We start from the raw sequence: 15,543 nt of genomic DNA on the forward strand, positions 1-15,543 counted from the left end.
ATAAGCTCATGAAAGTGCTATATAGTATTATACCAACGAAAAGTTTGTGGCTGCTTAAAAAATGCTTTTAGGCAATTTTTTACCTGGTAAAGGACAAAGGTCATATACTTTAGACTAGAGTCGTTTTAGCTATACTTGGGCTAGAAATGGTTTTTATCATTATATATATATCTAAGCGACATCACAATATGCTCTATTTAGAGCATATTATTATATGTATTGTGAAATTAGAGAATGTAAGATAAATTGAGGTTAGCAAATGCAAATTTTAAGTTTAGAATAGCAAGTTTTGCACATTGAAACAGTCAAAATAATTTGTAAGTGTCTATCATCATGCAGTTAGTCAGTCTATTTAGTACGTCCACTGTCTTATGAAGTTAACACAGTCACATGCAGCCAGGAGGGTAGTACTTGTCAAAGAGATCCTCTTGTAAAGGTACTATTTTAGAGTACTGTACAGCAGTTTTACCCACCTCTGGAGTTCGCTTCTCTACCGCAACAAGGATGTAGATCACTGTGAAGGCCCACATAAGGATGGTCACAGCAGTGAAGTTGAATGTGTAGGCGTTAGCAGAGAATTTGTCTGGGTTACTGCAAATTTGAAAATTGTTGTCATCAATAAGGAGTTTTATATCGTATGGAAACATGGAAATTTCTGTACAGTATGGTACTTTCATGATCGAGATTGTGATCATGAATTTTATGACTACTCACGCAAAGCTATATTTCTCTTGCAGTCCGGTGCAGATTGTAGCAGCAGCTAATGTTACCATGGCTGTACCTATGGAAATAAAACTTTTTGAACAGGACAACGCTATTTTTGTTTAATCTTTTGACGTTGATTAATTTGAAGAACAATCATATTTGCATTAACAAAAATTAAAAAGCGATAGAAAGATATAAGGTTGTATTAATATGTATATAGTAAGTTTCTTACCAGCAACAACATGCCATGGTTTGTAAGCAGCTCTGATCTCATCACTTGCTCCCTTCACTAGGTCTTGGAAAATTGTCAGCCCACCGAGTGCCTATCAAATTTAAAAATCAAACTTGTGGGTTCCTATTTGAAGAAACATTTAATAAGTCATCAAAACATGTAATGAAGTAATGAACATATACAGAACGGTACTTTTAAAATTGAATTACCTGCAAGAATAAGAGGGACAGAGTAATCAATCCCAGCCAGGAGTGTAAGCTGTAAAAGTTGGGGTATCCCTGCTCATTGTGAAAGTCGATTACAGCTACTAATCCAGCAATAGCAAATGCCACAGCAGCCAAGTTGAGAATTGCATGAATGTATTTCTTCAAGCGATGTGCCAGGGGTAAAATTCGAAACGCTATGATAGCTGAAAAGGAATCAGATCAATGGAAAAAAAACCTCTTCTAAAACCTTATTATTCAACAAGTAAGTAAGTTGTCTTAAAAGGAAAATGAAGTTGAGAATGAAGTTGATTTCGACTTACAATGCCCCATCACAAAAACGAAAGCAATTATCATGAAGACTGGATGATAGTTGAATTTGAGTTTGCTTTTGACTTCCCAAGAGAAACCGCCACCGTATTTTTGTGCCCAGTAGATTATCAAAATAATTGGCAGGATTGCCACTGCCTCGAATACAAGGAGTGACAACATGTGTTTGATCGATGCCATCCTATATAATGTAATATGGAAATCAATTTCAATGTATGAATAAGAACTGCCGGTTGAACCAACCAATCCCAGTACACTAAAATGTAACTTGGAGTTATTTTATTATTAAAATCTAAAATAGCTAATAATTAAACAAATCATTAACCATCCCTTTCAAGTGTGCAATAACATCTTAATTTTATGAAGGAGTAAGTTGTCAGTGGATGCGAATTCGTATATTCATTTATTGCTTGTTTAATTTGTTTTGTTGTGTTTAATTTACGATTATTTGTATTTGAGATTCTGCGATTAAATTTATTTTGTTGATTGTAATGTTTTGATATTGCATAATTTATTGTAAATGTAATATATGTTTCAGAATTACCTTACGAGACATATTTATATGGTACGAAATTTGGGGATTTTTGGAAAAAATCCCCATATTTTCGTACTACCAAAATTGTGGCCGCCATTTCAAAATCCCACACATTAATTTTTATGTAATTGGCTTAAATAGGGCTAATTTGAGGTGAATTTGTCAAATAAATTGTTTTACGTGTTTTGTGAGACACGGATACGCATTTCTCAGGTAAATAGAAAGTTACTTAGTATACAAATTACTGAATAGGAAATACTGGTTTTTCAGTGTTACGTGAAAAACGTGCGTCAGATTCAAAATTAGGGTTAGAAGTCAAACTAAGTCTCACATTCAAGAGTATGGGAGACTTAATTGACAAGCTCAAACTCCTGTTGAGGGAGACATACACCTCACACCTGGGACTACACCGGTGAGCAGACTCAAAGTGAAAGAGACGACGATGAAGACGATTTAAACGAAGAGAATGATTTTTAATTAATTTAGTTTTTCACGATTTTTAAAAATTCCATCAAAAACTGATTTTGATTTCTCTGAAATAATTTAGCGTGAAAATGCGACAATTCAATTTGGGGTACGAAATTTGGGGATTTCTGAAAAAAATCCCCATATTTTCGTTCCCCCATAATTCCGATCCCCAGAATTATGATCCACATAAATTACTCTAGTAGCAGGGAATAGTTGAGTGTGCACTTCGATGTGTACTATTTCTGACAACACAGGGTTGTTTGTTAGGTCATTCTTAACCAAAATCGTGTGGGTGCACAATTTGTTTCGCTAGAGACAACCCTACAGGGCAAATTTTCTAAATTACCCTCAGTCGCGTATACGAGATTTTCGTATTTCGGCTCCTGAAGGTCATAGAGACTTCAATTTTAGCTTAAAATTACCGCAATAGCCATATTTATATACAACTTATGAAGCAACATAAGGTCTCCAGTGCTTTGTTTTATAGATATTGACAAAAAACTGTTTTTTGGCTCAGCGAACCAAAAATGGGACTGAATTTTGGTAACTTGAACTAGGAAGATCGTAGAGACTTGAATTTTAGCTTAAAATGAGCGCAAACATCACATTTATATACAACTTATAGAGCAATATAAGCCCTTTAATGCTTATTTGTTAAGATATTGACAAAAATCGGTCATTTTGACTACACGCGTGAGGAAAAATACCAAATTGGGCAACAACTTTGGTCTTTTTTTACCAGTTTTGTGCTCAAGTTATTAAAATGTGCTTTGATGTTGTAGATCGGGTGTTTTCTTCCAATATGGGTTTCGGTATAAATCCGGAAGCACCCGGTTCATGGGTGATAGGGGTTAAAAACCCTAAAATGTCAGGCGATGGGCGAGACAATTGTCTGAATTTGGTTATAAAAACACTTGCACTCTTTGCTAGGGTTTGCTTTTTTCTGCTACATCGATCCGATTTCTAACTACTAATCATCCCCCTCTACATCATTCTCTTTTAGATACATGATTTTTATAAGTTCTTGAAGGTACATCCGGCATGATGTAAAGTCTATATCAAAGCATTTTAATGTGGTCTTAACAAGTTGCAAGATATTCAAGTTCACTAATAAAACAGAGATTGTAGGATATTCTTCTTTTACATATTGAGTAATTGCGGGCTTTTTGAGGGGAGGCTATAAAATGGCCAAATATAACTTAAACGTAAACGACCCAATAATAATATTAAACGTAGATTGTAGAATGAAACTACTTAAAACTAATACAGATTCATGGTATCCTGTTTTAAGACGCTTGCTCCTGATTTTTAGCAACAATATCGACTGACCCCACGACGTTGTAATATAATTGAGGGTAGGCTATCACTTGATCTATAAGTTTTGAACGGTAGTTTGTAAAAATAATTACATTCTACAAACATTATACGCTCCTACTATGCAATTACTAGCCTCTGGACTAACTCCCAATCATCTGTCCATATAATGGTGTTTCTGGATAGATAGATGGTGTATGATGCCCTCATGCTAAATTCAGCGATCTTCATGCAGGCCTTTTTCTCTTTAGTGTTTACGTTCAGGTGGTTCATAAAGGTTTGGAGGCTGCAGTTGTAAATGCCTCGAACTCGAACTGCTACTGTCTGGAGCTTGCAATCTCTTCTGTCAGCTGCTGATATCTCTTAATATTCTTTTCTCTTGATCAGCAAAGTTCTCTTTATTTCAGATGCACCTTCTTCGCTTTATCTGAATAGATTACTACATCTGGTCTCAGTGGTATTACACTAATGTAATGTCTAACAATAACGTTTATAAGTGCTAAAATTTCGAACTAGCGGACCATATTCGGAGGAGAAATTTGGGGCAGTTTTTTGCTTGGAAATACTGATTTAATCTAATTTTAACCACAAAATGACTCCCAATAATATTCTTATGGAGAGTGTGGATAAATATTAAATATTTAAAATAATACAGGTTTGACTATAAAGTTGCGTCAATAATCATGTAAAGAATAATAGATAACCTACAATCTTCGTTTGGTAAACCAATTTGGTATCTTTCCTCACATGTGTAACCAAAATTACTCAATAATCAATATGTAAAAGAAGAATATCCTACAATCTCTGTTTTATTAGTGAACTTGAATATCTTGCAACTTGTTAAGACCACATTAAAATGCTTTGATATAGACTTTACATCATGCCGGATGTACCTTCAAGAACTTATAAAAATCATGTATCTAAAAGAGAATGATGTAGAGGGGGATGATTAGTAGTTAGAAATCGGATCGATGTAGCAGAAAAAAGCAAACCCTAGCAAAGAGTGCAAGTGTTTTTATAACCAAATTCAGACAATTGTCTCGCCCATCGCCTGACATTTTAGGGTTTTTAACCCCTATCACCCATGAACCGGGTGCTTCCGGATTTATACCGAAACCCATATTGGAAGAAAACACCCGATCTACAACATCAAAGCACATTTTAATAACTTGAGCACAAAACTGGTAAAAAAAAGACCAAAGTTGTTGCCCAATTTGGTATTTTTCCTCACGCGTGTAGTCAAAATGACCGATTTTTGTCAATATCTTAACAAATAAGCATTAAAGGGCTTATATTGCTCTATAAGTTGTATATAAATGTGATGTTTGCGCTCATTTTAAGCTAAAATTCAAGTCTCTACGATCTTCCTAGTTCAAGTTACCAAAATTCAGTCCCATTTTTGGTTCGCTGAGCCAAAAAACAGTTTTTTGTCAATATCTATAAAACAAAGCACTGGAGACCTTATGTTGCTTCATAAGTTGTATATAAATATGGCTATTGCGGTAATTTTAAGCTAAAATTGAAGTCTCTATGACCTTCAGGAGCCGAAATACGAAAATCTCGTATACGCGACTGAGGGTAATTTAGAAAATTTGCCCTGTAGGGTTGTCTCTAGCGAAACAAATTGTGCACCCACACGATTTTGGTGAAGAATGACCTAACAAACAACCCTGTGTTGTCAGAAATAGTACACATCGAAGTGCACACTCAACTATTCCCTGCTACTAGAGTAAATATGTCTTGTAAGGTATGTAATGTAACGCGATGGAAGTATTTTAAGCGGGCATAAACACAAGGATATAACTTGTGAACTCGGCTAGTATATATGAAACATTTGTCATGGAGTTGTAGAGGGAGTTATGTGCCTCGCCGGGCTAAAGTGGTGGATGACCTTGCTGTACGGCAAGTTAAACAAGGATCTGAAACTACTAGGTTCCGTACAGACTCAACTCTGCACCCGTGTCAATATGTTCATTATATGCAAGCCTCTTGATTTATAATCACCGAGTCTAGTAATTGTTTAAGAGAGTTCTCTGGCAGTTGCGAAACTCGAGAGACTGTGGGATACTGAAGGGAAAAGGAAGCAGTTCTAACGAGCTCTTCTCAAACACAAGGATATAACTTGTGAACTTGGCTAGTATATATGAAACATTTGTCATGGAGTTGTAGAGGGAGTTATGTGCCTCGCCGGGCTAAAGTGGTGGATGACCTTGCTGTACGGCAAGTTAAACAAGGATCTGAAACTACTAGGTTCCGTACAGACTCAACTCTGCACCCGTGTCAATATGTTCATTATATGCAAGCCTCTTGATTTATATCCTGTCCAAACCCAGGATACATGACATAAAGAATTTGGTTTAACTTGTTTGTATGAAAAAAGCATCAATACTCTTAATAAAATTGATATTGCGTATATTATTGAGTAATTATTGAGTAATCAAAATAAAAACTCTTGTTTAAGGCCAGAGGGGGGGGTAAATGGCACTTTTGTAGTTTTTACATATTTGATAATAGCTACTGGAGACGAACAAAAAGAAAAAAATCGGATCAAAATCTGACCTTGCGCTTCTGAGATATCGCGCGCTCAATTTTGAGGTTTACCTGTAATTACATGTTAAACTGGAACTTTAAACGGCTGTAACTTTTTTGACCTTTCGATTTCTTAGTTGAGAAAACCGGCCAATCCCTGATCTTGAGGTTTGGTACAGTGGTTCCTTGGACAATTATCCTCACATCTGGTGCAGCGATTTTTTTTATTTGACTCTGTTCTCGAATTATGAGGTTAACCAGGTCAAAAATTCGAAAAATTTAATTGGTTAACCTCATAATTCGAGAACTGAGTCAAATAAAAAAAATCGCTGCACCAGATATCTAGATAGTTGTCCAAGGAACCACTGTACCAAATCTCAATATCAGGGAGTGGCCGGTTTTCTCAACTAAGGAATCGAAAGGTCAAAAAATGTGTTTTGAGATAGATGAAATTTAGTGTTTTCTAAATTTTGAATATTCACTGGAATGTATCACAGTTCGTTAGTTAGGACTTTTTATACACTTAATAACGTTTGCTTGATCAGACCTGGCCGTCCCCTAAATGATTTTAGCCACTTTCAGTAGTTAATGTCCTTGTATTGTAAAAAATGAGGTTAACCAAGACTTCCTGTAAACACTAACTGCTTAAAATTTGGTTGTTAACCTCGCTTTAGACCATATAACAGTGGGATTGGTTTATCAATACGTTATTATATATGTAGTAAAACATTTGCACAGTATAACGATTAAGTTTTTGAGGTTAACATGTAATTGACTGGTCAGATATTCAAAAAATGAGAGGTTAACCTCATTTTTTAGCCATTTACGGGTAAAATCTTCTACTAAAATATGGTCAGTTCAAATCACCTTTGTCACGTGATTATAGTTGTAGGCATTGTGATACCAATAGATACCTCACTTCGATATTGTGGTACATTACATAAGTAAGAATCGTATGTATATTCCCTACGGTACCAAAATGTGATGGTTAACCTCATTTTTTTCATTTTCTCAAGATAAAAGAAAGTCAATCAACACGTCATCTATTAAGAAATTTGTATACCGTAAACTTACGATGAAAATAATAACTCTATCATTTGATCTATTCTCGCTATATCTAAAAGAAGAGGTTAACCTCATTTAATCACGTTTGGATATTACTTTTTCTGATAATTATGAACCTAAAATTTAGAGTTTACATTTGCTGACCGAAATAACAAAAAATTATGGCGTGTAATAAAATATGAACCTCAATTTTATTAACCTCAATGTTGTATAGTCAATTTTGTGAAAATCGGTTAACCTCAATTATAAAATAAAGTTAATCAGCTACAAATATGTGAATAGCAGCAATGTTTTTGTCATCAAAAATTAAATCGATTTAGAAAATAATATTTTGGTAGAATTTTTTGACCCCTTACCCCCCCCCCCCCCCCCCCTCTGGCCTTAACTTCCTATTCCAATAATTAGACCTGAAAAATAATATCTAATTGAATTTACTTATTAGATAGTTGAGTTGAAATACTTTTCCACACTCCACATGGCTGCATCTTAAATTAGAATATTGATTTGTCACATGATATTAGTATTACATAGTGAAAAGGGAAAAAATACCGTTCTCGAATACCTCCAACTTCATATTATTACATTTACATGTCTACATTTACATGTCTACATTTACATGTCTACATTTACATGTCTACCACTCAGAGTCCAGAGATATGATATTATATATAAGAATTGATAAAGCGTTATTTTCTTAAAATCACGTTGTTTCACAGGCATAACAGACACAAGGTCTGAAGAAGAGTTATTTTACAGCATATTCTATATCGGCATACATTTTATTAAATTTAAAAATTGACTTCCGTAGTAATTACTGAGACATTGGTCAGCAATTTCACTAAACGATATAACATGGCCTATTGCGGACGAAATTCATGTTCTAACTGACTGTTTACTCTACTCCTCAGTTAGAGAAAAATTTAACTTCCATCCCAAAAATATTACTGACCTAGCCGGTTTGCTATCCGATAAAACACTAGACCCTACAAAATTTACTGCCACAGCAAGAGCAATCCATTCAATTCTCTCTGTGAACGAAAATTTTACAGCCTACTATAAGAGCCCAGATTTCCACTCAAATACTGGCCAATGCATAATGCTATAGTACCTCAAAAATAGTATTATAAAACATTTCTATTTTATCCCTACACATTTGTAAATAACTAGAATTGTGTAACCTTAAATTATTTCAGAATTATAACTATTGTGAATTCAATAAAATAATTATCACTTTTGTATCCTTGTATCCTTGTATCCTTGTATCCATGGATCCAATAAGCAGAGCAGTGGCGTAACGAAGGGCCCTGCTGACTCTGCTGTGCAGGGGGGCGCCGTCTTAGGGGGGCGCCAAATCGTTGTTTGAATGTGGGACAATTTCGAAAACTTAACTAAAGTACTAGCAAAACTGCGCGTTTTGCTCTAGATACACACTTTTTAAGAGATTTTATCTGCGTATCCTCTAAAATCACCTAATTTGTTCAATTTTAGGGAGGGGCACCAAAAGGGGAGGGGGCGCCTTTTCGGCAGGGGGGGCGCCAACAGGCAACGTTACGCCACTGAAGCAGAGCCTATATATTTAGTTTTGCTTTAGTGATTCTAATTACTGCATGACATGACATAAGTATCAATATCAAAAACTACCTCAGACTCTTAGAATCGATATTAAAACGAAATTCGATTAATATAGGACTTATAAATAGAAATCAAGTTCTTATTGCTAGATAAGGCACACAATTCTTAAATGTATATGAGATTAGCTCGTTTGACTTGAATAAATATACATTTGTATGCTTGACCGTTTAGTTATCCAAATTTCTTTTCCTTTCTAGCTACAAGATTTTCATTTGTTATTCGCTCCATCTTGTAATCTCAAAAACAAGTTTTTTGCTCGGCGAATTTACAGATGGAAGAATATTTCAATGTAATCGTATTTCACATGAGTACGCCGCGCTGCATTATATAATCCACTTAGCCATACTTGTGCCTATAAGATGTGAACTAGTATACTAGTTTAAAGCTTCTTCATGGATATTTTGCAGGCTGTATAATCAATAGTCCTAGCAATGCTATTGTTTAATTTTTAGAGGCTCTTGCTATATTCATATAAAACATTCTACTTTTTGCTGACGACACCAACATTTTTATTAATGGCAAAACTGTAGAAGAAGCTTATGAGAAAGGCGACAAATTGCTAAGCTATATAAAAAAGTATATGATCCTTAACAAACTTCACATCAACATGTCAAAGTGCTGTTATATACATTTTAAACCAAAGGCTAGTAAACCAGTAGAATTGGCAGATTCGCTTCAACTCCTTATTGATGGCTTTCCAATTAAAAAAACCAAAGCAACAAAGTTTCTTGGAGTTGTTATTGATGAACAGCTTTCCTGGGGGCCCCATATAACAGCACTTAACGAAAGTTAAACTATGCCTCTGCCACCTTAAATAGAATTAGGGACTCTGTACCGAAGGAACTCCATAAAGACCTCTACCACACTCTATTTGAATCCCCAGAATGTGTGTAGTCAGTGTAGCTTACGTTGCAATTATCGAGCTCTGTTATCTTTTGTAAATTGCGATAAGTTCAGTTTGCTGCTACTGCGTAGTTAGCCTTTGCGTGTGTACTTGTACATTCCTATACAAGTACACTATGGAGGATGATCGTAAGGTGACCCAATCTCTGGACCAAATTCAAGGATTCGAGTATGATGAACAGACAAAATTGAAGGACAGTTGTACTAAGTGGTTCATTGCGCTGGGAAAAGAACTGAAAATAGACGACAGAGATATTGGTGGAGATATGGACAGAGAAATATTTATGGCTCCAACTGTCTATAAAAAGCATCTGGCACTTCGGCTTGTGGAAGCAATAGACCTCGTTCAACGGCATGAATGCCAGATGGCTAAAATGGAGGAGATCATATATTTCTTGAAGACGGAAGCGTTAGAAGACAAGGATAAGTTGATCAGGCTGCAGGGCCAGCTGCTTGTGCAGAAGGACAAAGAACTAGAGTTGTTTAAGACATCGGTTAAGAAGACAGTGCAAACAACGGTGGAGTCAGGGATTAAGAGCTACAGTGCAGCTGTACAACAGAAAGGTGAAAGTGGTACGGTCTGCGACAGTAACATACTGAAGAAGGTGATGAAGAGTGTGGCTGCAGAGGAGGACAGGAGCAAGAACCTGATTGTGTTTGGGTTGAAAGAAGAAGAGGGAGAACAGCTTCCAGCGCTAGTAACCGCAGTTCTGGAGGAGATTGGGGAGAAACCTCACTTCGAAGCGACTAGAGTCGGCAGGAAGATGCCAGGTAGTACGACTATCCGACCAGTAAAGATCAATGTCCCAAGCTCAACAGCGGTTCAACAGATTCTGATGAAAACAGGAAGACTGAGGCTAGTTGAGACCCACAAAAATGTATGGATCTGTCCAGATAGATCTAGCGAAGAACGAGCAACGAGGAAACATCTGGTTACCGACCTGAAGAAGAAAAGGGCTGAACAGACTCATCTCGACCACTATATCCGGTACGGGAAAGTCTGTAGCCGTGATAAGAAACCACCATGAAGCAACTCATGTCTCTCGGACACTGATCAGTATTTGAATGAGTATTGTGTATCTTAATAGTTTTCGGACGTTATCTGTATTTGAGAGACAATTTTATAATTTATATACGAGCTATTTCTTGATTGTTTCACACTTCATATTTCATAATTTGTTTCACACTTCATATTTCATAATTTTATTACTAGGTGGAGGTGACGTTATTGAGACTTTGGGCGGCCATAAACCTCGTGTTTTAAAAGTTGTCCTCTGTACTTGTTTCACTGACCCACGCTTTATAGCATTTATACATTTCGGCCCATTTTATATGTTTGTTCGATTTGCTGTACATTTGTATATTTGCTATTTTGTAAAAGTTTCAAATCAAATCAAATCATATTGTATCTCAGTTTGGGGCGATGCAGCACTCTCTAGGACAGCAAGTATCTGGCTATCTCAGAAGCACTGCGTACGGGTCCTCTTTGGTGATAAAGAGGCATACCTAAACAAGTTCCTAACATGTGCAAGAACAAGAGAGTTTGACAACCAGGCACTTGACCATACATTCTTCCAACTAGAGCACTGTAATATACACATAAACCACTTAACAAAACATCCTGGCTTTCAAAAATTTATATACATATCACACATTTATGGAAGTTTTTAAAATACTAAAACTAAGGTGCCTAACATCACTGCAACAGCATTATCAGCTATCTTCTAGTAAGATGTAAGAAAACACTCTCATTTCACAACTCCCATCTAATGACTTTATATCAAGATCCACCAAAATTTTGGAGCACAATTGCACCTAAACTTAAGCTCTACTACTCCTACAAGATTAGCCTTGCTAAAAGTCGCCTGAAAAAGGCACTTCTAAAGCTACAACATGCTTATAATTTAATGATTCATCATGGACCTCAAGCAATTATGACATAATGCAGCTGTCATTTGGAGGACTTCGCCACTTCGACGCGCCGCGCAAACTAGCATTCAGAGCAACGATCTCGACGGATTTACATCGTCAATCAAAGCTGTCATTTGTAAACAATCCCCTTCAACAAATTTAATTCAGTGTTCTCGGCCCACAGGTTCCTTTTATTACAAAATTTGATTTTTGAAGGACCTTGAACCTGCTAGTTTATAGTTTTTTATTTGTTACTTCTTAGTCGAGGATTTTGGTTCTAATATAATATATATACAAGTTTATTATCGGATGTTCACTTATATTTATTGGGCCGCGCTCAGCCTGTCATTCCGCCAAATCTTTATTGTTAATGAACATAATAGCCTGGGGTCCTTAGGTAAACTTATATTTATTATGATATTAATATGTTGTAATGGCAATCAAATTTAAATTGTTTTCCGTTATAAATTTTGATTACCTTAGCTTAATGGCCCCTTAATAAACTAGCAAACTAGGTAAAACTCTATTTTTTACTTTGTAGCGCGATGCGTTACTGGGTCGCGCCGCGCATCCAATAATGAGCTTCCTGTTGACCATTGTTAAATATGATCTGGCCCGGCGCGCGCTACTTCGTAGCACTTGCCATCATCAACATTTCGAGAAGAAAGCGGCGCGCGCTACTTCGAAGAAATTTAGACGAGTAACATCCGTCAAGGTTTCAGCATATGCTTTTATTAGGGATTAGTTTGATTCACGATGTCAATCCTTCGCATCTCGCCGATCTGCGAGAAGATGCGCGGCGCGGCCCAGCAACGCAGTAGTGCATAGCGTTGTAGCGCGATGCACTACTGGGTCGCGCGCGCGCATCCAATAATGCTTCTCGCAACCACATGTAGATCGGCGAGATGCGAAGGATTGACATCGTGAATCAATGCATAGCGCTACAAGGGATTAGGTTGTCATTGATACATGTCAGTGATACATGTTACGGCTTCGCGCGCGAAAAGTGGCATGCAACGTATGTTGTCAAGGTTGTCATACGTTGTATGACCCGCCGCGCACGAGTGCGCGGCTCCCCCTGTATCGTCGAAACTCGATAGTGAAGCGACAGTGGGGGTCACCACGTGATACAAGGATTAGGTTGCTCTAACCAGAGCCCTCTCGCTAACTCACTTGTGAAACAAGCGCGTCACGCAGTACGCGTATACACATGGCTATGTGAACTGCAGTGGAGGGATTAGGTAAGGGTTAGGGTTGGGATAAGATTCAATTACTATAGTGTTAAGCTGTTTCGAATAGTCGTTCAGGCCCAGGGCCAGCTCTAGAGAACCAATTGAAAAAGTCACGTGACAGTCAAGTGTAAAGTTAACGGGTGATACTCGTAAAATATTTGTTCCATATATTAGGACCGTCGGGCGTCGACGAGTCCAACTCGGCGCGTGTCCTGGTAGGTTATAAACCTACAAGTGTAAAGTGATTAATCATCATCCTTAGATCGGCGGAATGTGCTACTGTGAATCGCCGAGCTCTAGCTGTAGGAGGTGCACCATAAAAATAAACTTGCTCGGATTTTAAAAATTTTTGTACCATTGTTTTCTAGAGACTGTGAGAATTTTCACAATACCAAATTTTTCATACCTTTTTGGAAAGATCAGTGAGTTTCGCCTAGGTGCCATATTTGATGGTGCGCGGCTTTTGGAGCAAAATTAGCTGTAAAAGTCGCGTAATTTGACCAAATTTGACCAAATTCGTTGATTTTTGTCGTATTATTTGGATATATCTTCAGTTCCTTGAATGAGATCATTCTAAAAATTGGCGACGACCTTCCAATAGGGCTTTCACAACTGTCCGAAAAATTTGGTGGATATCGGAGTTGATTTAGTGATCAAAATGGTGCAAAATACGCTGCTTTTAGCTGTAACATAATGTCTGATGGTTGGATATGCTTTAAACTTTTCGGACACCTTCCTTGTAAATCTATGAGTAAGCTTACCAATTTTTGTTGCAATCGGAGGTCGGGAAGGATACTTAATATTTATTTGTTTGAAGAAAATTGTGCTGGCCGAAATTAGCGCTAAAAAACCATCCTACAGTCGGCACGCGCGGCTCACTGTCGATGGCGCACTACCTACTAGCTGCGAAGAATTGACATCGTCAATTACCTTTTTACTTGTCATACGTTGTATAAGTATGATCCGCCGCTTAACGGGTGATACTCGTAAAATATTTGTTCCATATATTAGGACCGTCGGGCGTCGGGCGGCGCGTGCTACTTCGTAGCACTTGCCGTCGTCGGGCAAGAAAGAGAAGAAAGCGGCGCGCGCTAATTCGAAGAAATTTAGACGAGTAACATGTCCGTCAATATTTCTAAAAGTAAATGCGACTAGTTGCGATATTTGTCGACTCAAAAAATAACAGAATCTGTTAAACAGATAGATTTGAAATTAAACAATTCTTAGTGTCCAGTGTCACAGTAAAAATGTTCATGTTTGTGGACACTATTAGAACGCTGAACGCCCCCGAAAAGTCCTAAAGTGAATATTAATCCCGAGCTGTGGTTGACCGTTTTAAAATGGAAAAAACATCAATGCATTGTCATTACAAAAACCGAACCTAAAGATTATCTTCGACAATAACAACTTAGTTTTTGTGGTTGAATGTTGAATAATGTGACTGTCTTCTACTTCTAGTGCGCCCCTCCTTATATAATAATACGGAATTATTCCTTCATAAATAACAACTCTGTACTACTGGTTGAGCGACCATTCGCACAAAGGCGCGTTAAAAAAAACTTGAAATTATTATTTAGATGTATATTCAGTAATAAAGATGACAATATATTATTAATATTATTCAGCTATTTCTGGTCTAGTGTATGCTATTGGGAAATTTATGTTTCCCGCCCCTGACGAAGGAGAATCAATCAATCTAGCAGGTATCGGCAAAGGCAGCACGGTCTGAGCAGGAGTGTTCGTGTCTCTCTACCTGGGAACGGAAACGTAATTTTGTACAAAGTATATAATTTTGAGAGCACGGAACTACGATTACCAACTATATTCTTAAACCTACTTATGTAAAAACTAATGGAAAAGGATTTTACCTCGAGAACAACTTCAATCCGTATAATGGTCCTAAGGTCCTTCAAGTGAGAGGGAGATCGGAATCTTATCGTCGTTAGCTTACTTCTACCCGGAAACCTTGGAATTTGGATAGAAAATAATCAAAGAATCGTGCAAATTACTCTTAAGAGGATTTAAGATGGCAGAACGATAGGCAATTATGAAGGATAATTTATCTAAGATAAATGGAATGGAATTGTTCATCAAGATCGAGATTGCTCCTCATTGTTTAACCTCCACTGCTAATCATTTCTCGTCACGCTTCGTCTTGTGATATGCTGGTCTGGTGTTCCTCAATCCTCATTAACCCCTCCATAAGTCCGTGGTAACTCATCAAGTGTGTCGAATTATTTGTTAGTTTTCTCACAGAAAGTGTCCTTTTGTTAATTAAACGTCAACGTATATTCCATTTCTGGTATACTTCTATCGTTAACAAATTTACTATCTATCTTCTATGCAAATGGTTATTAACTATAAACCTAAGTCATTTAAGGGGGCATACACCAAATCTGTCCAGACCAAATGACCTCATAGGCAGTTCAGTGACCTTCTAGCGCACCGTTTCCACACCAAAAAAAAATATTTTGAGAATACCCA

General features: G+C 37.1%; 1 protein-coding gene across 7 annotated transcripts in view; it reads right to left on the minus strand.

Moving 5' to 3' along the window:
• The window catches only part of LOC134818695 (uncharacterized), a 51,084-nt gene that overhangs the window by 2,623 nt on the left and 32,918 nt on the right, over window positions 1–15,543 (minus strand). For 4 of the 7 annotated variants that reach the window (XM_063828337.1, XM_063828349.1, XM_063828362.1 and 1 more), the window contains exons 2-6: window positions 1,464–1,647; window positions 1,147–1,346; window positions 938–1,028; window positions 715–781; window positions 474–591 (exon numbers count right to left, since the gene is read on the minus strand). In XM_063828337.1, the coding sequence (XP_063684407.1) occupies window positions 474–591; window positions 715–781; window positions 938–1,028; window positions 1,147–1,346; window positions 1,464–1,647 (660 nt within the window). Of the gene's footprint in view, window positions 1–473; window positions 592–714; window positions 782–937; window positions 1,029–1,146; window positions 1,347–1,463; window positions 1,724–15,543 lie in introns of those variants that run through there. The other 3 variants (XM_063828377.1, XM_063828343.1, XM_063828356.1) reach the window with 3 other exon arrangements.

The sequence above is a fragment of the Bolinopsis microptera genome, chromosome 1 (assembly GCF_026151205.1).
Source record: "Bolinopsis microptera isolate Bmic1 chromosome 1, MBARI_Bmic_1.0, whole genome shotgun sequence".
Lineage (NCBI taxonomy): Eukaryota > Metazoa > Ctenophora > Tentaculata > Lobata > Bolinopsidae > Bolinopsis > Bolinopsis microptera.